Below are 25,365 nucleotides of genomic sequence, written 5' to 3' on the forward strand. Positions count from 1 at the left end.
ATCTGGTGTGTCTGACTTTACTTTTGACTCGTATTGGTCTGACCTGGAGGATGATGTGCGTGTGGGGGGTGGGGGTGGGGGGGGCATGGAGGTCATGGCGAATGTAATAATGAGTGTATGCGTGTGGTGTTGTCAGAGGTGATGGTAGGAAGGGGGGGGGGGAGCACGTTGCGTAGACAGACTGAGCGGGTGGAGAGGAGACTGGGGGGGGGGGCTGGATGGGTTGGAGTGATGAGGCTGGGGGTGGGGGGGGGGAACGCACCTTTGACGTGGTGTTTTGGCACCGTGGAGTTGCTATGGGGTTGATATAGAAAACCTGTTTTGTTTGGGGTGGAGGAGGGTGGGCTTCCACCTTGGGGGGAGAGAATGACAGAAACACACTTTTGGTTGAGTGGCAGCCTGTGGGTCCTCCGTGGCTCTGGGGCGCTCTGGTGGGCATGGAGGGGTGGGGCAGGGGGGACCCAGGGGAGTTTGCACCTTTGTGTGTGTGTGTGTGTGTGTGTGTGCATGTGCGTGTGCATGTGTGTGTGTGTCATATTTTTTGAGGAAAACAACTTTCTTACTGGCTATTGGTCCTTTCAAATATGGGGTCAAGAACAGTATGGTTGACATGGGAGGAGTTAAAGCTAGGCTCTGCCAACAAGCAGGGCAACATTGACCTGAGAAGATGAAATAACCGGACAGGCTTATCAGAGCCTTTAAGCATCCTGACACTGCTGTGCGTGGAAAGCCTTTCAAGAAATATCTTCTCCTCTAACTTGTCTTAAAGGTGACAAGTGGAGCTCAGTGGCAGAGCATTCCACTGCAGACCCAGAGGTTACAGGTTGAAATCTCCCCCTGTGCATGACTTTGGATCAAAGCTAAGTGTATACATTACTACATCATTGTCAAGCCCTGTTTTGAGAGCATAACACAACATCAGAGAGTGTATCAGAGGAGACTGAAGCAGCCTGACCACAGTCTCTAGGAGTGACAAGGTCTGTAGGACGTGTTAGATGGTCCCTATCAGTACCAGAGGCACAGGGGACATATGGCCTCTCAGGGATAGGATCCCAGTTCTCTCCTCTGGGGGTGTTTGTTAGTTTCACCAATGTGTTCATAAGACACAGGTGTGCGTGAGATGTCTTGTTTGTGTGACAACAAAGTGTTTGTTGTTACCCATGAGGAGCATGTGTGTGTGTGTGTGTGTGTGTGTTACAATGATGTGCTTGTTACTTTGAAAGGGAAATGTGTTATGCAATGTATGCATTAATATGATTACATGTGACAATGTTTGTAAGTAAGTAAGTAAACTTTATTTATAAAATGCATTTCAAAACAAAAATGACAAGGTGCTGTACACTGAAAAACCTTTGAAATACTGTATCTTTTTTGTAATATCTGTATAGATAAAATAGTTAATTAAAAGTTACAAACTGCACAGAAGGCAAAACACACATTACAAAACAAAGTCCTTACAAACAAGTGAGTTTTAACAGCTTATTAAAACCGTCCGCAGACTCTGTGTTTTATTAACTAACGGAAGCCAGTTCTAGAGAGTGGGAGCTACAACTCTACAACTGCAAAAGCCCCCTTGGATTTTAGCCTGGATTTTGGTACAGCTACAAGGCCTTGGTCAGTGTGTGTCAGTGTTAACTGTGGTGTGTTACCATCGTTTGTGTGTGAGATGTGTTACTCACCCGCACAAAGCTGGCAGGGAACCAGCCCTCTTCCTCGTCGATCTGGCCCCACCACCAGTCCTTGTTGGACGCGTCCAGCACCTTGATGACGTCACCGGCCTTAAACGCCAACTCGCGGTCCGCCATGGTCACATGGTCCCATACCGCCTCAGCGCTGACAATCGAACCTCCGCTTATCAACTGAGGACAGGGGGATGTGGGAGATGAAGATGGGGGGGAGAGGAGATCGAGAGAGAAGATGGGGGGAGGGAAAGAGAGAAGAGAGGGAGAGAGGGGAGGAGAGAGAGGAGAAACAGAGATATTGATATCAAGTTGGTATTTTCTACAATTGCATCTAAATCTTCCAATCAATAAGTGTCGTGTCATCAAGTTAACTACATCCAACACATAACATCACTATCATTACCTTCCCAGCTGTGACAAACGTTAATCACACACTTGCTATGCTCGTGCACACACACTTACACATGCTCTCACTTTCCCACATTTATATCCACCCGTAGGATGACTTAATTGCATTAAGCTCCATGTTCCAGCTCATTAGGTAATTAACATTGAGGTTATATCCGTTGCAAACGTCATGAGAGACTTTTGCAGAGAGGTAGAATGAAGAATGTGCTGTACAGTTACTAACCAGCACTGACACAGTAATGTGCCTGTATCCATGTTAAGAGACATGGCTGTAGTTGAGCTCATTAGGATAGTAATTACTCAAATCATTCTGTCCTGGACATGTGGATCTCACTGTCCAAAACTCTCTCACAGATAAATGAATGATAATGCAGGCACGTACATTGGCACACAAAGCTAGCGTCCATTAGCAGCTTAGCATCTATAATAAAGCAACAATGCACCAAAGGTAACTCTATTATGCAAAAACAGCAAACACTGTAGGCACGAACACAACACGAGGCTGGAACAGTGGACACACAACAGGAAGCCAAGTCCATTAGAAGCACAGCACGACAACACCGATTCCTTGAAGGTCCTAACTGGCAGGTTATGAAATTAAAATGATTACAGCTGAGTTGATCTAATACAGGTGTCAAGGAGCAAACAAATGAGAGATTATTATCTGGCGTCTCCGTCTCTCTCTCTACCTCCTCCTTCATCTCTCTCGCCCGTGAATGTCAGTGTGAATGCTAAAGAGCGAGGGAGTGCGTGCATGTTGGTGCGGAGGTCTTGTGATCTGTGTTCCTGCGTAAGTGTGTGTGTGTGTGTGTGTGTGTGAGGGGGGTAAAATCAGTCTCATTAAAAGAACTGTGATGGCAGAGAGCAAACACACCACAACCCCCTGACCTGTTGTCATCCATCTAACACCCTCCATCCGTCACACTAGGGTTGAGTTACGTCACCTTCAGACTGGCGTGTGCCCACACACACACACACACACACACTCGTGTGAATTCATCAGTACAAAGGTAAACACATGCACAAACATTCAGTAAGGCATACAGACACAAGCATGCAGGTCCCTACACACACACACACACCCACAGAAAGGTCAGTGGGGATGGTTGGCAGTAGGATCCCCAGCAGGGCTGCTGCTGCTCAGGGAGGAGAGCCCTCCCTACTGAAGCATTCAAAAGAGGACTGAGGATCTGCTTGCTGGTTGGAACTTTCAGGGTCTATGTGCATGAGGCAAACTCAAATACTGTGTGAGTATGTGTTACTGGCTTTCAAATGCCTTCATGGTGATTAGAGTCTATCTCTGCCTGCATGATGTTTGTGAGCTTATGTGTGTTCCTAAATACCTACACAATTTGTGTATCTAAGATACGGGTTTGTGTGCTAGGACATAGAGATAGTCAGAGGGTGAGACAGAGAGAGAGAGAGAGAAAGTGAGATAGAAAGATGGAGAGAGGGAGAGACAGAGGGAAAGAGAGAGAAAGAAAGAGAGACACAGAGGGAAAGGGAAAGAAAGAGAGAAAGAGAGAGAACACTGTGTGTTTGTACCTAATCCCGGCCCCCACAAGGATATAAGCTCTCACACTCTGCGTCCACATCCCCCCTTAAACCGGCCAACAATCCTTTCTCTGCCATGGCTTGCTGGGATAGCGGGGGGATATAAGCCAATCGGGAGTCAGGAGTGACCATGGGAGGGACCGCTGAGCCTGGAAGAGGACAGGACTGAGCCGAGGTTGTCATGACAACGGATGAAGATGCTTCGCCAGTATCGACAAGATAACTGGACACTTCAACTCCTGTCTGGACTCCCAGGCAGAGGAGGGGGCGGGGGGGGCATCAGCCTGTTTGAACCCCAGACTGACAGTGACTGTTGAGCCTTGATAAGTCATATTAATGGAATAATGACTAGAAAGCATGACACTGAGGAGACCTTTGCTGATTCCGGATTGGTTGTCGTTCAAAACAATTGGTTCTAATGCTGGTCCTGGGTTTAGTTCTAGTACGAACCCCAGCCCTGTCCTTGGGTGTGATGTCTGTTGCTCTGGTTCCTCCCTGCTCTTCCTAGAGAGCCAGAAGCTGCCAGGTCAGGATGTGAGTGATTGGTTCATTACTGGCAAATCAGGCACTGTGGTGTGGGGCTGAGACAACTTCATTTCCTGTAGTCCTCTGTGACCACACCAGACACGACCAAGTACTCTCATGTGTGTGTGTGTGTGTGTGTGTCATGCTGCCATGGAAACAGGACAGATGAAAAGGAAACTGCTAAGCCTGATTTTTGAGTCGAGCAGGAATTCGGATTCAGATCCCTCAGAGTGATCTTCCCTCGGGTGTAATTGTTGAACATGGTCCGCACCAGGCTTAGAGGGATGACAGGAACAAGACGATTCCTATCTGGTCTTTGAACCTATGTAGTTATAATGAGGCCTTCCAAGACTTCAGAATTGACAGGTACCACTATCACCTCAACCACCCAGGGGACTTGTACTTGCGAAGTTTCCCCCAGATCAGCTCCTGTACTTGGGTCAACCTCATTCCTCTCTACCCTACCTGCACCCCGCTCCCTAGGCAACCCTACCGCAATCCACTATACATTCAACCCCATTCGCTGGGTTACTTTCTTCCTTTCTCTCTCTCCCTCTCTTCACTCCATCACACTTCTGTAATAAAGGAGGAGGGGGGGAGGGGGTATCCATTCACGGCTAATGTTCCTCCCCAAATTGTTTCATACCTCAGCCCCCACTCTCCTCTCGTCGGCTAATGAGATCCACTTCTGCCCCCTCCAACACACCGCCATGAGAGGCAGCCTATCCCGTTCCATGTCAGAATAAATTAAAAGAGTTACATAATCAATCGCCCCCCCCCCTCACACACACACACGCACACACAATCCCCACTCTGTGACGGCTGACACCCCCTTGATCAAAGGAAATACTCGCAACACATACCCGGGGGGGGGGGGGCGGGGGACGGATACCATCACAACACCACCCCCACCCTCCCTCCATTCCTCCCCCCACACTCCACATCCCTCTACTCTATGACCTAGCATAATGAGGATTTTATTACCTGGTCGCTACAACATCAATGATCATTGGTTTGGATAAAAAGCCTGGACTTGTATGTAGGTCAATGCAAATATCATGCAGGGAAAGAGCCCGCAGGATGAAACAATCGTGCCGGTGTTCCCGCTGTTGCGGACTCCGTCACAGAGATAGATGGTAATAACCTAAGATTCTAAGACCCCAAATTTCCTTCCCCCCCTTCTCTTTTTTCCGGCTCTTTCTACCTATCTCCATCTCCTCTGTCCCTGCAACACAACACATCAGCATTCACTGCACTGGCAGCCTCGCTGCATTCCAACAGCGTCCTCTCATTCCCAGCAGAGCCGTGCACACATGCCGACACACACCGACACACACCGACTCACACAGGGCTTACCATGTTTGTGGCATTCAACTGTTCAGAGAGCGTATGCATGGAGAGACCGAACTACGCGAGCATGGTAAAAAAAAAATCCCTTTGGAAGCAGGTGTGTGCTGGTCTTCTGTCAGAAGAAGAGCAAAGATGCTGAGCGGTAAGGTGTTATATCCCAGATAGAGGCTCCTCTCTCTCTCTTTCTCTTTCTCTCACTCTCTCTCACTCTCTCTCTCTCCGTCGCACTGAGTCTCGCGCTCGGTCCTCCCTGTGTCTGCCAACCGGTTATGTAATACACTTATGCCCTGAGACTGAGAGCCAATCAAAGATGCTCTGCTTCAAACCAGTGAGATTTACACATACACACACACACCACTAACACCTCCTCACTCACACACCACACACACACATACATTCACTCACGATCTACACACACTGGCACTTTGGACTACACAGCATTTAACATTACTCTATTAGGAAGCAGCTGCCATTGGGAATTATTCCAAATGTGTGAACACTAGGGAGGCATGCAGGGCTCAGCTTCAAAGGCTAACCATAGAAGACACACAAACACACACACTGATTCAACCCCATGCATTAGACACACACATGCTGATACAACATGTGACCCCATAGAGATGACACACACATTTACAAACATGTACAGTGCGAGATCCCACAAACAACATGCACCGATGCACATCGCTCGTGTGTGTGATATGTATGCTCCCACGCGTGTCTTTTGACTTTGTGTCTTTTTACACACATAGCGCTACACACACTCACTATACACACAGACTGTATTGATGTTTTTATGATCCCAGTGGGAGGTTCCTACTGGGGAGGCCTTTCTCTACCTGGTTTACCACACACACACACACACACACACACACACACACACACACACTGCCACGGTCCCACATGCTACTGCATGTGACTGAGCCACCTACAGAATGTGCAAACACTCACTTACTTAGTATGGATGCCACCAATGAAACACACACATCAATACAGTTACCACTTTTTGCACTTAGCGTCAAGCGTCAGGGAGTGGCTGTGTCCCAGGCTCTATCTGAACTGCGGACCACACAGATGGCTCAGGATAAGATTTTTTCATATCTATTTCTAACTTTCATTAAAGATTCACAGCACCTGCACTCCATCCTGTAAGGTCCCTAATCTCATATGTATGAATTCAAAGTGTAAGTTTCCGGTCTCTATTTAAAGGTCTTGATTTATATATATTTTTGAACACAAGTTTTATAATTGTGCTATTTGCAAATATAGCACATGCATATATACAGTAATCTATTATGTATGTGTTTTGTGACCTGCTTGTACATGGATGCAATGTTGCATGCATAATGAGGTAAACTCAGGAGTATTGTGAACTGTAAAATGGGGGAGTTGTACTGTGATGTCATTTAAAATGGGGGAAACCATGGTGATGTGTTGTGGAGTTCGGAGGCCCTCCTCTTAATCAGGCTATTTCAAATGCTATTGGTGGAACATGTTATGTGTTATCAATCCTGGTGATCATACAATGTGTTTGATCACAAACTAACTAAATACAGAAATGTCCCCAACGCACCATCAGCATTTTACTGATCATAACATGATCCTAATATGGAGACTATTTGATAGCAGAGTATACTGGATACCATTCAAAGGGGTAATAGATGTAAATCTGAGGATTTGTAATGATTTCTATTATCCATCGAACACAAATAATATTCTGACTCAGCAGAATTGTGAGAATTTTAATCTGAGCGTGCTCCGACATATCTATCCAATTTACATAATCCTGAGAAGCATTTTTTTTCGGGGTGAAATGATTCCAAGACAAACGCCAAAAGCACAATGATGTAGAAATACATATTCAACATGGAGGAATGAGGGAGAGAGATAGAGGGGAAACAGGCTCTTGAGAGGAGGGGGGATAAGAATTCCGAATAAACACAAGGGTTAGGGAACATTACATCTGCAACCGCACAGCTAATGACCACCAATACACCACCGGCAGCTGCCACAGACGGTAAGAGGACAAGACATCACGGAGGAATCGGGGAATAGATAAATCATATGTTGTACCAACGTCATTCATTTCAATGTGTAGCCATGTTGGAGTGCTGGGTCTCCCCACTCTCAATGAACGCGCGCTCGTTCTCTTTCCAGTCCTCTGTTACCGCTGCGTAGCCTACACACAGGCGAAGCGGGCCCCGAGCGCGGATCCATCAACGAGTACCGAGGATGAACATCAACAGAACGTTAACGAGCACCAGAACCGCGATGACTATGAACACCACGAACGTCTGGACGTCCAAGGCCATGGTGCAGTGCAGCAGGACGCTCACAGATGATCACAGAGACTTGCTTGCGGGGGATTCAGCTTTCAATCTGTACTCAGCGTAACGGGCCAGACATCCACCATTACAGAATGAGAAGAAATAACAGAAAAAACTGCCTCCACGCCTCCTCACACTACGCGTTGTCGCAGCTTATCATTAGGGGTTTGCGAACCGATGCATCATCCTCACCATCATCATCATCTGTCTGCACCGATTATTCTCCTCGACTCAACACCCGCTGGTGTTTTCCGTTTCTCCCTCACTACACCGACCGTCTGATGTAGAGCCAGCAGATACTGAGCGCATACACGGAGGGGCTGTGTGCGGGCTGTTGAGCCTGCTTTCCCGGTTCAGACACCGGTGAGATGAGCGGTTAAGAAGATGAAAAGAGGCGGTCTTGTTGGAATACTGATCAGCAACTAGCCATCACCAGCTACGAAGGAGGGGCAGGGGGCACGATTCGCCTCTATAATATAATATTATTCAAACAGAGAGGCAAAAAGTAGAACTGAATTTTCCAATGCTAAAAATATTCTGCCACCCTCATTAATTAATAATTGTCATTGTGGTGAAGGATAATACACCTCACAATTATATATAATTTACCCTGAATGACCACTCGCTTGCATAATGTTGTTGGCAGCTGTCCCCCACAGCCTGCCAAATTCTCAGTGATATCGATCTGAACGTATAGCCCAATGGGGTTCAACAACCAAATTATCTTTTACGATCGTCTAACATTGGCAAACAAAATGCTATTCTGGTCCACCAGTTTGAACCGTGACTGACTGCTGAGGGAAAAAAAATGTAAAACGTTTGAGCGCGTTCCCGTTGTGACTTTGTCCCTCCCGTGACCGCGCCTCCCATTGTTGGCAGATAATAAGGGCAGCACAAGATTGGCCATTAATGAATTCATGCAGAAAAATAAAATTTTAGTACCCCTGAAGGCTTTCAGATTTCACACTCAGGCTGGAAAACTGTGGGACACAGCAACAGATTCCAGAATCCTCTTTAATGGAAAGCTCTAGAAATAGACTCTAGAAATAATCTGTATGATCATTTTCATACTGTCACATAACATGATCATTCTACACGGCCAGCTCCTACACACATGCTTCACTGTTATCCAACCATAAACCTTCAATGGAGAGAACAGAGTTATGACTCTTTCTGAGATAGTCTGTCGTTTATCAAACAGTCTTTTTTCTTTCCTATGTGTGTGTGTGTGCGTGTGAAGTGTGGTTACATAAGCCTGCTCACCCTGCCTCTGTAGACTCCTCTCCACAGCGTTCTCTGACATTTAGACAACAAAGGTCACATCTGAAAGTCTAAATCTTAACACACACACACCCGCATCAACCTAGCCGTATAAGCGCACTCAAATACTAATCCGTTCATACATACACAGCAGCCGGGGATGTCAATATATCTAGAGTGTTCCCTCCAAGCAATCTGCAGTCAGAACAGAATAGTTATTGTAGATGTCATAGTAAATACGTACTTTTAATTACCTTGTGTGTGAGAGAGAGCCTTGTGGCGCAGCATCACCACAAACCTTGTTGAGGACAACAATGGCCTGGTCAGCATTGCCATACAAACAATGTTTTGGTTTCAGGTTGAGGATTATAGTGATATGAGCAGGGCAGTGAGACTAACTGGCTCAATAACAGAGGAGCTAATGGTGCTCTAGGCTGGATAGGCCAAGTTTGCAGCCAAATGTATTGAAGCAAGCAGCAGAGGAATTTAAATCTCAGGGATAAATCTCTTTTTTTACAGTTTCTTCCAAATAACTTTTAATTTGCTTGATATAATTCCTTCATTAACCAATTTCATGTATATCCTCCACTTGTAATACAACTGGCTCTGACTTTTAACCTACAGTTTGAACCTACACAGCTGCATAAGTCACATACAATGAACTGTATTGTGACAACAATGTGTCATCCTCTTCAACAGTTATGATCAGGAATCTGTATCTAATCTCTCTAATCTGGACGCAGCTCTTTGTAATTCCAATACAAGGATTAGTTAGGTCCTGAAAGTACTATCATTCTTTGGGTTAAGGCAGGAGCATTGTGACCTGAACTTGGATCAGCCCTAGAGACTGTGTTAGTCTGCAGCGCTGACAGGAAACATGCATGTGTGGCATGGCTGGTGATGACATCATTCATTGTTTTGCCTGGCCTCAGTAATAATGATCATATTAGAAAGAGTGGTCTCTCCACCTCCCTCAACCTGTGGCATGTGAGGTCATATGAATATGATGAATACATAAAGGACAATTCATCCCTTTGGTTTTAACATTGATATTTTCCAAACTATCTGTCTCATTACCCCTGAAATATACTCTACGATGGTGCATACTTAAGAGTCAAACACATACAAAGACCCTAAAATAGGTAGGAAATTACCTGGCAGACTTTTCAGCAAAGTCTCCTGTTGGCTAAAATTACAGGTCTATTGTTAGCTGAAGCCAGTGTGTCTACAGGCTTATTGTCTATCGCTTTATAAGTAGACCTCAGTTTATGACCTTCATCTCCAGCTGTGGATTTAACCTGAAGGTCAGTCATTGATTCCAAGTCTGGCCTGGCCGGCAGCCATTCTCCAACTCATCCTCAGAAGTACAGTAGCTTCTCTCCTGGAGACAACTTTGCATATCTAACAGGCTGCTTGTTAGGGTTAGGGTCTATTTGCGGCGCATGCCTGGCTAATGGGGAGGGAGAGCCCGCCACACCCATTTCCCCTCCGAGCTGGCTGACCATTTTGTTCCCCTCCCGTCTCCACGACAACCACGCTGGGCTTCCTGCTACCTTCTGGGCCTCCTGGCCACGGTGACGCCTAAAAATAAAACGGCAGACATTTCCTGAACGCAACCCGGTCACCATTGTTCACGCGTTCAGCTGGTTGTTCGTTTAACACAGAGATCTGAGGGTCAGTTAGTGGGTCAGGGAGACCAGAGAGTAAAGAAGAACAGAGAGAAACTATACTATCAAAGACACCGAATGGCTCTCGCAAAAGTAACCAGAGCGCTCAGTGATAAACTTATGGAGAGAGACCAAAATGCTAAAGACCACAAAGTGGTGTAAAGTATACAAAGTGGTATAAAGTAACCAAATAGAAATCCCAGTGATATACAAAGGAAAGAGGTCAGAGACAGAAAGACCCCAAACACGCTCAGGTGGCACTTGCCAGAGAGACCCGACAAATGTACAAAAAGGAGAAGTCTGGAAGAGAGAGAAGAGAGCAGATTAGACACAGTGGGTCAAGACAGAGAGCATGTGAAGATTAAGGTCATAGATTAAGGGAGTCCACAGAGGGGAATCTGTGGAGTAGAAGACAAGACAGGAGTCTATAGAGACTGTCCCACTGTCCCAGGCTGAGTCTCAACACTCATTCATCATCTCCTTTTCTTATCTCCTTTCTCCCAGCAGTTCAAGTCAGTGAGACAACGCGATAAGGCGAGGTAGCCAGAGGAGGGAGAACAAAAGCCCCAGAGCTTTGCAAGCTCCGCTGCCGTCTTCACTCCGTTTCACCTGTCAGACAGCTGCTCAATCTCCCCAGTCCCATCAGACGCACTCCAAAATGAATTCTGTCTTCAGAAATATCAGTGGTCTTCGCTCTTTTGTGGAGGTATTGTGGAAAAGAGAGACAGAGAGAGAGAGAGAGAGAGAGAGAGAGAGAGAGAGAGAGAGAGAGAGGGGAGATGGCTGGGCCCAGGGAGCCTGTTTCAGAGCCAAGCACCCCACTGAGCCAACACAATGGAGAACCATATATCTGCCATGTAGACAGATAGGGAAAGAAAGAGAAAGAATAACTTGTCTTTATGAAGACAGGATTCAAATTGGACTTAACAAAAGAAAACTAAAATGGCTCGATGCGAGAACAGCAAAAACATATTGTAACTAACTTGTCATCGTTATAACTTTATACCCCTATACAGCTAAATAATGTCCTATTTTAAATTCAGTTAACTAACTGGATTTTTCAATCCGCTTTCTCTTGGGTGGGGGAAAAGTCATCTTAGCTATCCTATAGTTAAGATCTCCCTGAAGAAAAGGCTTGTGGTTCTGGTCTTGGGAAACGACTTCAGTTAGAACCAGTCATAGCTGATTTCTCTAGATTTCTGCATAGATGTCCAGTCAGTTTTTAGAGCATCAGCAAGATGACATAGGATTGTGCCAACATCTGGAATTTGTTTTAGTAATACAGTCAGCTGTTTCACAAAACAACATGGTTTTTGACGGTCTGTCAAGAGATGGTAGGACAAAACCATTTTGGGGGCAGAGTGACTGCTACATGCATGGTATCACCAAGGGGGAGGAGACTCATTCAGAGTCTAGTTTAATGCACCATAATGTTCAAACATCTGAGGCCCAGGTTCAGACGCCAAACGTTCAGTGTTAGATTCTGACTCGGAGCTTCATCTGAAACAGCTCGCTGAGGAGCTTCCTGTGATGCACATACAATGGAACATGCACCTCGTAACTCATGCACTGCCACACACGTGACCCCATCTCTTGACCATTGTGACCCAGCTGGCAGGTGTCTTCACATGCGCTGGGAGGGAGGAGGGAGGGAGGAGAGGGGGATGTGGACAGAAGGTGGGGCGAGCGTCATAGACCCACAGAGTGAGGGACAGAAAGGAGGAGGAGGAAAACCCGAGAGTGGGGGTAGAGGTAGAATGAGGACAGAGGTCTGACGCATGAGAGAGAGTCAGAGAGAGAGAGAGAGAGAGAGTCAGATAGAGAGAGAGAGAGAGAGAGTCAGATAGAGAGAGAGAGAGAGAGAGAGAGAGAGAGAGAGAGAGACAGAGAGAGAGACAAAGTGACAGAAGGAGAGATGGAGAGGGAGAGGTTGCGTAACGCGTGATGGAGAGAACTCCGGGTGACGGTGTGATGCAGAGCAGAGGGGGGAGGAGGAGGGGGGAGGTGGAGGGGGGAGTAGCAGAGAGGTCAGATAAATAACACACACAGGAGCTGGCAGCTGCCTCAAACAGTACACCCTGGCTCTCACACACTTCGACCCATGGGAGGGCTTCTCTTGGGCAGGGGACGACACTCACATGCACGCACGCTTCAGCGCTGGATCAGTTTCACAGGGGGGCCGAGGGCCCTGGGTATTGTGTATTGTTTAGACTAGGTGGTTGTTGTCTGGGCAACAGAGCGTTCTCGTGTGATGCTCTTTCTCAGTTGACCTCATGCCAGGTCTGCACTCCCAAAAGAAGTCCTAACCTCAAGAGACATCCTGGTGGACTAGAAGCTATTAGAAGTTGCATCAGCATCAAGCTAGATGGTCTGACACTACTTGTAGGTCAACACACTACTATAGTACATACTCTACTCCCTTGGTATATATGGCACCGTGACAGGACGGGGAGTGTGTGTGTGTGTGTGTGTGTGTGTGTGGTAGATCGGACTCCAGGTGGCCCATGGGCCACGGAACACAATGTGCAGTTATCTCACAAACACACACACACGCATCTATTCAGCATAGCACACCGAGTACTGTACAATGAGTTAAAACAGGATACACCAGTGAGTCAGAGCATTAACATACTGCAGTGAGCTTCTAGTCTCAGCAAGTCGAGCAGACATCTGAAAAAAACGGAAACATCTTTCAAAGGAAAACCCTCTCAGCTGTTACATAAGAGGAGAAAAAGCCCTGAGCCTCCACACACACACACACACACACACGCACACACACACACACACACGCGCACGCACACACACCTGAGAGACAGACAGCGCTGTGAGATCTGACGCACCCACCTGCTCACATCCACCAAGTCCTACCATTTAGCCCAGCCCACCAGATCCTCCACAACATCCTCCCGTTAGCATCGAGCTACAGGATGTCATGGAGGAGGGCCAAGCCCCATAAACCCACCAGATACACCTCACTTCAGGAACACAAAAGGAGAGGGCTGCTAAGCTAAGAGTCATAGTTCTCCATTAAGTGTTTTTATAGTGAAGCACATGCATTCAGACAGATCCTTACTCTCTCTGTCACTAATCTGAAGCGTAGGCTTCCGGTAGATGGAGAGTTATGGACCGCTCACACACAATCAGTTAGACAGAGATACTACCAGCTATGCCTCTCAGCCAGCTGGAAGCAATGCCATTGGCAGGGCAGTGACTCATGCTTTACAACGGAGGAATCCTTCGATGCATTTGAAGGTTGTGCGCGCGTGTGTTTGTGTGTGTATGATGTGTCTGGGTGCGTGTGTGTGACACCCACAAGAGCCCAGTTGATCCAGCCGTCCGCATTGTTCTGATGGCAAGTGCATGTCGAGTGCGTATGGGAAGTGTGTAAAGAGTGTCTGTGTAGCATGCATCAGTGTACTGCGTGCGTGTACCAAGTATGTTGGGATAAGTATGTGACGTCTGGGTTCACAAAGTGGGCATCACCTACACAGCTGTGCACTGTGTGATTAAATTATCTCGCCAGAGCAGAGATGCAAAGGGTGTGTGTGTGTGTGTGTGTGTGCAAGTGTATCTGCTATGTGTCTATCCAGAATGTGTGTGTGTGTGTTCCACTTCTAGGTGTCCTCTCTCATCTCTGAGCCCTGCTCTTGCAAGGCTGCTGACTCATCTGTTCGTAAGAAGAGGCGCTGCGTAATGTGATTAGCCCTGACCAACTCACGTTGAACTAAACTCTCAGACAGTATCTCAAACACTATCTGAGCAGAAACTCATTCCGGTTAAGGCCACAGGTAGGCCAGCAAAGTGAGAGAGAGGGAGGACAAAGTCATACAGGCAGGCAGGCAGAGAGGGAGGCAGGATGGAAGATATAGAGGGAGGACAAAGTCATACAGGAAGGAAGGAAGGAAGGAAGGAAGGAAGGAAGGAAGGAAGGAAGGAAGGAAGGAAGGAAGGAAGGAAGGAAGGAAGGAAGGAAGGAAGGAAGGAAGGAAGGAAGGAAGGAAGGAAGGAAGGAAGGAAGGAAGGAAGAGAGGCAGACAGGGAGAGAGGGAGGCAGGCAGGCAGACCAGAAAGACAAAGTAACAAGCTGACAGAAAGGTTTTAGGCTACCGAAACATACTGGCCTCTCATCTTCTCTGTCACTAGCAGCCCCGTAGTCTATTATGTATTAGAGCTGCTAGATAGGAGGACAGGGGGAGAGAGCAGAAAATGAGAGTGAAACACGCAGGAATGACTGGAGGAGAAATCCACTGAATTGAAAAGGAAAAAGAAATGTGTCAGCATTAGTGGTTAATCCACTGCAGTGAGGAAGACCTCTCTATCCTCTCTGTTTCTCTCAATCTCTTCCTCTCCCTCTCTCTACCCCCCTCGCCCCCCCCTCTCCTTCCCTTTCACTTTTCACTCCCTTCCCATTCCCCTCTCCCTCTCCTGCCCTTCCCTTTCTCCCCGGTCCCTGGGCTTTAGTAGCAGGAGTACGGTACCACAGCCATCCACACTCCATCCAGCTCTCTCTCTCTCTCACACACACACACACACACACACCCTCTCGGCTGGATCCACACACACACACCAGCTATGGAAGCTGATCCGAGGAGCGTTCCTTATCTCCTCATGTTAGAACGAGTCCCAAAGTCTTGTAATACTGTATGAGCAGGACAACTCCCAGCTGGATCAGATGTGAGTATGAGACTTTGATGTAGGAACGTCCTGTGTGTTCTCTACAGGGCCCATCAGAATCAGCAAGACCACTAGAGCAACAGGAGCTACTGTAAGGGGCCACACACACACACACACACACGTGCAGACAAATACACACACACACACAGACAAAAACGTACAGACAGAGAAATTCCCACATGCATACACAACAAATGCAAACACACACACACACAAACTCTTCATGTTCCTATTATTTGCCCCTATAGGGCCAAATCAACACCACAATTGAACATACAACAAAGCCATCCCCGCGCTACCTCCTCTCTTTCTCACCCACACACCCTCTCCATTTAACTCACACTTAAAAAGGCTCTCTAAAGATAGAAGGCACAGCAAAAAACAGGAACTGCCAAGCGTCATGGCAACAACGTGGGGAGCTCCTTACAAACATTGCTCTAACTGGGATGGCAGAGCTGGAAGAGACAGAGCTAGAGAGAGAGAAAGAGAGGGGGGGGGAGAGACAGACAGACCTCACCCTCCAGCTAAACTATGGCAGAAAGTTGAGAAGAGAAAAGAACCACGTCCTTCCCTCCTGTCGGAATCCCTCTGGGGCTCCCTTTACTCATCAAAGCACTTTCTCAAAGATCGTTGATTTTGGTCGCAAAACAGTTTCCCTTCCAATGCGATACCCAGGCAAATGTTCTCTCATTAAAAGTAGAAAATATCCAGTAGAAGTGAAAGCTGTCACTGTCAGTTAGTGTGAAGGTCTAACAGTAAACAAGGCGAGCAGGAGTCACCTGAACACGTACAGGTGAGTCTCAGTGTGTGTTTAAGCACGTCATGTGTGTGTGTGTGTGTCTGCACGCATGTGTACATATGTGTTGGAAAGTTGATATGTTGTAGACAGATACACACTAAGGGTTAGGGGTAGAAAGTGTGTGTGTGTGTGTGTGTTGACTCACTATGTTGACCTGTAGAGGCCCCGAGCCAGGTCTCAACAGTCTCCTCCTGCAGGAACCAGAGTCCCCCGTCCGTAAACGCACTGACGATGACTCACCCATGTCTGACACACACACACACACACGCACACACACACACACACACACACAGCTGTGTGACTACAGTATCTGACAACATGACATAGCGTGACATAATATGACGACATGAGAGCATGAAATACTGTGTGGCTACATGACATAGTGTGACATAGAGTCACTAGGACTGTGGGATACATTGTATCCCACACATTGACTATACTGTATCACATAGTGTGACACAGTGTGACTCTGTGGCAGTGTGCCAGGGACACAGTGTGAGAATACACAGTAACGGTGTGACAGTATGCCTACATGACAGAGTCTGACCATATAAGACTAAGTGTGATTCAATGGGACTAGATGACAGAGTGTGACCGTGTGTTGGACTTGGTTTTGTGTGGGCAGGGGGTTGTAGCTTTAGTACCTGTATGTGGCAGGAGCAGGGCCAGGGCAGTGAGGGTGCTGGGGGGCAGGGGGAGAGAGCGGCACCTCTGGAGAGACCCCCTGAGGGGGGGTTCTAACGGGGACACCCCAGGGGGCCGAGACAGAGCCTGGGAAGAACTGGACAGTTAGGACACACACACACACATGCAGTAGTATACAAACAAACTGCGGTGCATGTCACCCACCATAAACACACACACATACAGATGGAAGCAAACACACAGGCACACACAAACCATTTCTAATCCACTCACACACGGTCATGAAGCCCACACACATACAAGTACACACAGGTCTTGTCTGCATGGGTGGTGTACACACATAATTCATTCCAGTCAGCCTATCTGCAGGTGATGTGAACTGAGGATGAGTTAGGGCAATGAGAGACAGAGCTCATGGGAGCGATGAGGTAGAAAATTGGGCTGAGAGAGCGAGAGACAGACAGAGTGAGCGAGAGAGAGAGAGAAAGACCTGAAAGAGACAGAGTAAAAATAGAGAGAAATTGATTGAAAGAGAAAGTGAAAAGGGCGAGGGAAACAGACTGATAACAGAGGTGCTTACTGCACAGACAATGAGAGACAGAGAGAGAGGGACTGAAAGAGAAAGTGAAAGAGAAAGAGAGAAAGAACCACAAAAAGAGAGAGAGCGCAGGCAGATTGCTGTGCGTGTCTAAGTGCACTACAGGTATGAATGCTGGGCTAATGCAGGCGCTGTTGACAGGTCAAACTCTCTGCTCTGAGGGAAACTGTGTTTGTGTGTCTGTGTTTAACATCTTACTCTGTGCCGCTGCGCGGACCGTGTATCCATAGTAACGCCGGCTTCTATGACCGAGCAGGGCCGGGCGACCGCCCGCCTCAACCCTGGGGAGAGATGCGTGCTGGGAGGAGGTCTGCGTCTGCGCCGACACAGCGAGCCCCACTCGGCAGGCTGGGGGAGCACACGGCCCTCCAGGATGGGGCTGCGCAGGTCCAGCAGGGCCGAGGACGGCCGCGGTCGGGAGCGAGGGCGGGGGGGCTTGGGGGGGGCGGGGCTCTTTCCTGAGCTGGAGCGAGCCAGGGGCAAGTTGGTGGTTGTCGGACCACCAGCTACCTACAGTCACACAGACGCCGAGCGTGTGAGGGGGGGACGGATGTTGAGATAATACCATACACAACGTGCAGTGTTCAGTATGGCATTCCGGTAGGTAGAAAGCACGCCCTCGCACCACACCTCTAACGGTTGTTTACTGGGATCATCACAGACGCCCTGGAGACAGCTGGGAACAGCCTTTTAACACAGTCTGATTGGTGGAGAGAGAAACTGGGGGGCACTTTTTCCTGACTAATGTTAATGAGTATTTATCTAAATCCCCTTGATTTGAATGACGATGGTCCACACTTGAGAAACCCTTTTGTGTGTGTGTGTGTGTGTGTGTGTGTGTGTGCTTGTGTGTGTGTAACTGACTCCGGTCATTGAGCTCAACATTGAAATGTCAATGCAGAATGTTATTGGGATTTGGAAAGGCTGACGTGTTCTAACTTGTTGATGTGAAAGACTGGAGGGAAGATGACTAATCTCCCTCTCTCTCTCCATAAGGGTGAAGAGCAGGGAGGGGGCTGTGTGGCGGGGCCCCCCCCACCAACTGACAAACACAGACATACACACACACACACACACACTCATGTGTGTGCACACACACTCTCTCTCACACACACACGCAGACAAGCACACATACAGTCCAACACTTTTTCGTTCTTTCTTGCGCTCACAAACACACACACACACACGCACAAACACACCCTGGTAGCATGGGGTGAGAGACAGTTTCCTGTTGTGTGCTAGGGGTCATGGGTGGGGGAAGGACAAACTATTGTGGCCAGGAACGGGATGAGTGGCCTCTGGCGTCTGTACTTCTACTGACCAACAGAGGGGGCACTAACTCCCTCAAACACAAGCCGGTCTGCTAATGGATACACACTGAAGGATGTGTGGTTAAGATGGCTGCTGATGTTTTCAGAAAAGCAAAATAATGGTTATGGTTAATATGAAACATGAGACATGGCTGATCATAGGCTGAAGTTACATGATATTCTGGTTGTTTATGAGAATGACAATGAAAGGCATGGGTGTGTTATGCAAGGAACACATGTCCTGTATTCATTATTTTTCAAAATTATGCATTTTAATGAAGCTAGAATACTTCACTTTCATCATCATATACTGTACACACTCACTTTGAATACTTCCTGTAAGCAATCCGGTGAAGGGTCTCTATTGGATATGCTCTCTCCTTCCACTTCCTCTGATTGGCCGTTAGGAACCTGTGTCTGATCACAGGCAGGTGCAACATCCTTGGAATCCAGGTCATTTCCTGAGTGTCCCTCTCCTCCTGTCTCCTCCTTTCCTCCTCTCTTTTCGTCTCGCATTCTCTCTTTCCCCCCTCCTGCTCCTTCTCTCTCTCCCTCTGGAGAGACATGCTCCAGGGGGTCTCGACTTGTTTGACTCTCTCCTGCCTCCTCTCTTTCACAACTGGGGAAAGGGGTGTGATTTTCTACTGTTATTGTCGACCTGTGGTTACTCTGTCTGTCTGACTGTCTGGATGACGGTCTATCCGTATGTCTATCTGTACACGTGTCAGTATGTTCAATACCGGCCCCCTGAAGGCCATTGACACTCTGCGAATCAGGGCACACCCTCCACGCCTTAAGCACCACCAACGGCGATCGTCCACCAATCACAGGTGGGGGTGCGACGGGGTTATAGGAGCTTAAGCGTGGCGTGCGAGGGGGGTGAGGCGTGACGGGGGAGGACGGCGTGGGGGTGGGTGAGGGCGGGGGCTCCAGCCGTGCCTCCCGGCGGAGGGTGAGGGACACGCTGTGGACGTGGTCCCCCGTGCGCTGCGCTGTACGAGGGGAGCCGAGCGGCGTGCACTCCCCCCCCTCTGGAGGAGAGAAGGAGCGGGACGACGTCCTCCACTTCCTGGCCGTCTCTGCCACACTGTTGAAGAACTTGAACAGGCCCCCAAAATGGCCGCCCTTGGTGTCGGAGTGCTTGGGCATGGCCGTGGGCTGGAAGTCTCGGACTGACTCGAAGTCCACTGACCCGTATTCTGAGTCCAGGGTCTTGTCCAGGGTGTGGAGCTCTGAGTCGAAGCTCCTTTCTGAGTAGGCCGGGTTAGCTTTTCCTAAGATGGAGATCCTCCTCAGATAGCTCCACACGTCTGGGCCCCTGGTCCTCCGGCCCCCCAAGTGCACCCTGGGACTGCCCCCCTTCAAGCTTGCCTCCTCCACCCCAGCCGAATTGTTACAGTTGGGGCTTCTCTTGGTGTAGGAAACCCTCTCTAAGGTCTTACAGCCGTTCTGGCTCACTGGGACATCGCCGACTGCTGGAGCAGACTGGGGGTGGGGGTCAATTGGGCCAAGCGACAAGTCAATGTCCTCGAACGAACAGTCAAAATCAGCTGTGTGTCCAGCGTATGAGTGTCTCTTGGCGCGGTGGCGGAGAGTCCCCCTGCTGGGCTGCAGGGGGGCCCCCAGGTCGCGGCAGAAAGCCTCTTCATCAGCAAAGGCACCGCTGCTAAACTTGGCGCTGGACAGCTTTCCCGTCTTGCCCCGGAACACAGCAGGCGACTTGAGCTTCTTGAAGGAGCGAACCTTGTCGGCGAACGACAGTTTAGGGATGGAGGCTTCCCCTGGTAGGATCATGGAGTGGGGCCTACGATCCAGCTCCGAGGCTGCTCTGCGACGGGTCAGGATCTTCCAGATGCCCCCCGTGGCCCGGGGCCTGCGACTCACCTCAGGTCGGTCCTTGCTGGGGCTCTGGGGAGGGGGACCCCGGGCCTCTCCCTGCCCAGGGTCCTGTCCCTCCTCTGGCCCGGACCCTGACACAAGCCCCAGGCTTGACCCCAAGCCTGGCATGGCTTCCTGGATACACACGCTACTGGTCTCATTCTCCACGTCCAGCGACACATTGAACACTCGGTTGATAAACCCGTTTGGGTCTTGGCTGCACTTAGGGGCGGGGCTAACTGAATTTTCCATCTTGTCACATCCTAGGGCGTCAGCTATCAACCGATAGTGGTGTCATCCTGTCTCTCTCTCTCACACGCACACACACGCACACACACACACACAAACACACACACACACACACTCACCCACACACAAACACCTGGAGGAAAAATACAAAATATAATGATCAAACAAAATCATGCATCTATATTGCAGGTCTAGGCTGTTTGAGATTTGTGTTCTCATTAAACAGTCCCACAAAAGCCTACATGCATTCCGACCCTAACAAGACTAACTGAGGAGAGAGCTAAGCTGAACTGATGTGGGATGAATTTATATCAGTGGATTATAAGTTTTCACTTCATGCAGAGGTCCAAATATGAACGTCCCCCATTTGCATGTGAGTCAGCATATTTAAACACCCACCATACAGCACAGCAAATCTCCACCCCCCCACCCCACCCCCTCGGGCCATATCAGACAGAGTAATTATAACCCCCCCCCCCCCCCAAACAAAAAAAAATCTGGTCCTATGTCGCCATGGAAACAGCTTTACAGAGTGGGCTGGGTATTTTTGGGCCTGGGCAGGGACTTCATCATAGCTCAGTCTTCTTCCACTGAGATATTAAGATAGCCCGGTCTACTCTTCATTTGAACTGACACATTGCCACACATTATAGTTTCTATTTAGGACCACATTCTTATCTGAGCTCTATTCTTAGGATGTTCTAGGATGAGTCACCTGGACTAAAAAGAGCAATTAAAGATTCAAAGTAGGATGTTTTTCATAGACTTTGTATAGTTGGCACTGTAGGTTATGCCATGCAACGGTTATTTGTCTCATTCTCTGGAATATTGCAATGAATGACTTTCTGCCATTCAGCCCTAGAGACAGTTTTGAATTATGTATTAGGTATATGCTTCAGAGGACTCAGGTGATAGGCTGTCATATTTCCCACACAATTCCGGTTTGACCTTGAGGCAAGGAACACTTTTAACCTATTTTATCCAGCCACAGCTTGGCTACATGTTGTCACAACTATTATTTCCTATGACATGTAACTGTATAAATAATGGCCTCGTGCCCTCTGAACAAGTACATTTGTACGGTTAAAACTCACAGATTATACAAACAAGTGTGGTAACTTCAATTCATTATATATTTCCCAACAACAAACCAATATTTATCATGTTTGAACGACGAACGGATAATTAATGTTGATAATTACTCTGTACTTTACTAACTGCAGGGCAATGCCTTTTGATCGGAATAGAAGGTATCGTCCCTACTGTCTGTCACAACAAAAGTTGTGCTGGCAAGTAATAGTGCCCCCTAACTTCCCGTGTCTTAAAATAAGTTAAATTACTTCGTGAAAGGTACAACGATTGGTATTCACTTACCTAAAGATTGTGATTAGAACATATTCGTGAAAGTTAGAAAAAGTTCACAGAACGTGTCCTGACGTTATTCCGTCGGGTAAACTTTTGATATCCATGAGTAATGCTGAAATTATGCGGTGGCTTCACAGGCTTGCCCTTTATCACGCTGGCTTCGTCTCTGAACTAAGTAAGAATTCCTTTTCGAACCCAGAAAATATCCAAGATTTTTTTCTTCCAACTGGACTGATGAACTCTTGCCCTGTGAGCTCGCGCAGACGCCGACACTCAGCTATGTGATAAAAGTTCGCACGCAGACAGAGCGCAGCCAGAGCAAACACACACACACACGGGCACAGTCTGAACGTACACACGCGCGAACTCATACACACACAAACACACACATGCAAATTACTTTTCTCTAAAGGTTATTGGCAGCGTCCATTCAAACGTGCAGGTTTCTAATAAAGTAAAAAGGTCAATTTAAAGTTTTTATATTAAGTCCGTTTTTAGACTGTCCCAGGAGTACAGAAGGGATTGAGTGAACTGTGGTCTCAATAGCCTAACCTCTCTCAGGATTTGCGTTCAATGTGAAAATCCTTCTATTGAAAGGACACAATGGAAGAGGGAGCGCAGAGGGGAAACCAGAGGAATTCACAAAAACTAAACAGCTTCAGAGTCCATAGCTGTGAAAGAGGAGATGGTCAGAGAGGCCTAAATTTAAACATTTCCTCTTTGTCCTGTTTTGAGCCCATTGTCATCGCATGGCGTTCTCCCTTCTTACACAGGAAGGAGTGGATCTGACATCAACGCTCTCAGGCTGACAATGCCAGGAAGCCCGTCTGAATGTATGTAAATACATCAGTGTGTCCACGTTTCCCTCCCAGCCTGTGGAGGGGCTCTCTGAGACCACAGCCCGGCTGTGTGGAGGAGCCCTGCAGGCACTCCTCTCTGGAGCCACACAGTATGATTTGTCGACGGCGTTTCCTCCATAACTCACAGGGACAGCCATGTGACGTACGGCTCCATCTCTCCATCTCCAGGTGACCTCTTGTTCACACACATCCTCAATGTGGAGTGGTTGTATGATCTCTGTGGGTGGACAGATAAAATGTTTACTATGAGGAACTCTGACTTGGGACTATACTGCTATGGGCTGTGGGTTGGGTGTCTGTCAATCTCGATAGGGTTAACGTTCAGTTTTGCCTTTCTCCTCTCTCCTTCCCTACCCTCTCTGCTACTCTCGGTCACTCACTTCCTCAATGGCCCGGCCTGTTTTCCTGCCGTCCCCTCCCGTCACTAAAGACATCCTGGCCCACCGACCCACCGAGCTCAGCTCAGACCAGTCCAAACACAGACACTCCAGATGAATGTGCTGGAGAGCGAGGTCGACAGCATTCTCCGACTGAGGCTGTGCCAACATCAACATGCGTTTTTTTTTAATTCCATTCAGTTGAAAGAAAATCTAACTGTATCTACACTCTAAAATAACATGATTTCTACCATAACCTTGTCACAATAGGCTTATAGCGATAGCACATTACCCTGAATAAACCTGCATTATACCATGGGTTGTTTTGATCACTATTTGTGGGGAATATTCTGAAATGATGTCACTCGGCTACTCATTTCAGAACAATTGACTTCTTCCTCTCCTTCCTGTGACAAGCCCCTTCTGGTGAATTTGAAAAAGATTACAGAAGACAAATAGTATCAGAGCTTAGACTGACTGTTGTAATTATTTCACCAGTCTTTGTGTAAGACTGTGAGTAAAAACAGAAAAGGCCATGAAAGGCCCAATCAGGCAAGAGAGGAGGGGGCACATATGTTTTGATATGAATGGACTACTAAAGCCTGGGAACTGTATTCAAATGGCTAGTCAAAGGAAAACAGTGAAAAGTTCAACTGTTCTGTTGTACTTTGTGTTGGTTATTATTGCTGCATCGGTTAACATTGTGGCTGAAATAAAGTATGTGTCTGGAGAGTTAGTTTTGGGGGGAGTTTTTATTTCTTTACTGCTGATGCTGTAGAGCAGTGCAAGCTATTGTTCTTCTCTTTCTGACCCACACACACACACACACACACACACACACACACGCACTGTCCCTCTGTAGTTATGAAATACGTACAGGTAGTTGCCTCCAGCGGCTAAGGAGGATTAGATAAAATTACACTGACATTCCTGGAATTCCCTAGGCACTGATCTGCATTCTTCCTCCGGCCGGTCCGCTCACGGCACCATCACACACACAGAAACGCGAAGGAGGCTATCTGTTATCAACCTTCGTGAAGTCTGTGAGAGGAGTATCAGTTTTTGCACATTGTGTGGACACAAGATGTACACACACACACCATGTACCCACACAGTAGAGGGCATTCGAGTAGGTGGAATGTTTAAACGGGTAGTGTATGAATGTGCCCATGGTGGGTTGAAAGAAGCTAGTGTTAGTTATCTATAATTTTGTCAGACAAAAAAAGAAAGACAGGAGAGACTAATTGGTGGGGGAGGGATAAAGAGCGAGGGGGAGAGAGCAATACAGAGACAGAGAAAAGGGAGAACTCTCAGCACTATCTCGACGAATCTGAAAACAGGAAGTCTGGCTACAATAAACAAGGGGAGCGGAAGATGACCAGAGTTCTACTTCCTGTGTCAGTGTTGGAGAGGAAACAACATATTTTTTAGGAATTATAATAGACTCTGCAAATAAGTATTTCACAGAATAGAGGACCCGAGTGCCTGTTGGTCTCAACTTGGAATCAATTAGTTAACTAACCTCAGGTGTGTATGTATGGCTCTCTACAGCAATCTGGAGAGCAATTAGGGTTTTCGTCCCGCCCAATGACAGACAGGGATGTAAATTATTTGTGCATGTCTGTGTGTGTGTGTGTGTGTTGAAGTGTATCATAAGTCTATCCCAGTACTGTGTTGTCCCTGTATATGTCTATGTGTTTATCAAAGCCTGTATCTGTGAATCTGGGCCCTGGATGGGGCCTTGTCCGTGGGCCAGCAGATACAAAGAAGACGAGTTGGCACAAAAAACATCATTTCCTCTCCTCTGCATTTCCGCTACTTTCGAGAGCAAAGCCTC

At 47.8% G+C, this 25,365-nt stretch overlaps 1 protein-coding gene across 6 annotated transcripts in view; it reads right to left on the reverse strand.

The window, feature by feature from the left end:
* The window catches only part of LOC146302387 (uncharacterized), a 35,490-nt gene extending 12,545 nt beyond the window's left edge, over positions 1-22,945 (reverse strand). For 2 of the 6 annotated variants that reach the window (XR_014732202.1, XM_084681518.1), the window contains exons 1-6: positions 22,301-22,707; positions 19,124-21,059; positions 16,891-17,017; positions 16,392-16,492; positions 1,680-1,859; positions 263-352 (exon numbers count right to left, since the gene is read on the reverse strand). Coding sequence is in view for 5 of the 6 variants with exons in the window: in XM_084681518.1 (XP_084537644.1) it covers positions 263-352; positions 1,680-1,859; positions 16,392-16,492; positions 16,891-17,017; positions 19,124-20,929 (2,304 nt within the window). In the remaining variant the exon portion in view is untranslated. Of the gene's footprint in view, positions 1-262; positions 353-1,679; positions 1,860-16,391; positions 16,493-16,890; positions 17,018-17,687; positions 17,996-19,110; positions 21,060-22,300 lie in introns of all 6 variants that reach the window. The other 4 variants (XM_084681903.1, XM_084681647.1, XM_084681820.1 and 1 more) reach the window with 4 other exon arrangements.
* Positions 22,946-25,365: the final 2,420 nt, after the last annotated feature.

This window comes from Hypomesus nipponensis, chromosome 1 (assembly GCF_054491055.1).
Source record: "Hypomesus nipponensis isolate SF chromosome 1, ASM5449105v1, whole genome shotgun sequence".
Lineage (NCBI taxonomy): Eukaryota > Metazoa > Chordata > Actinopteri > Osmeriformes > Osmeridae > Hypomesus > Hypomesus nipponensis.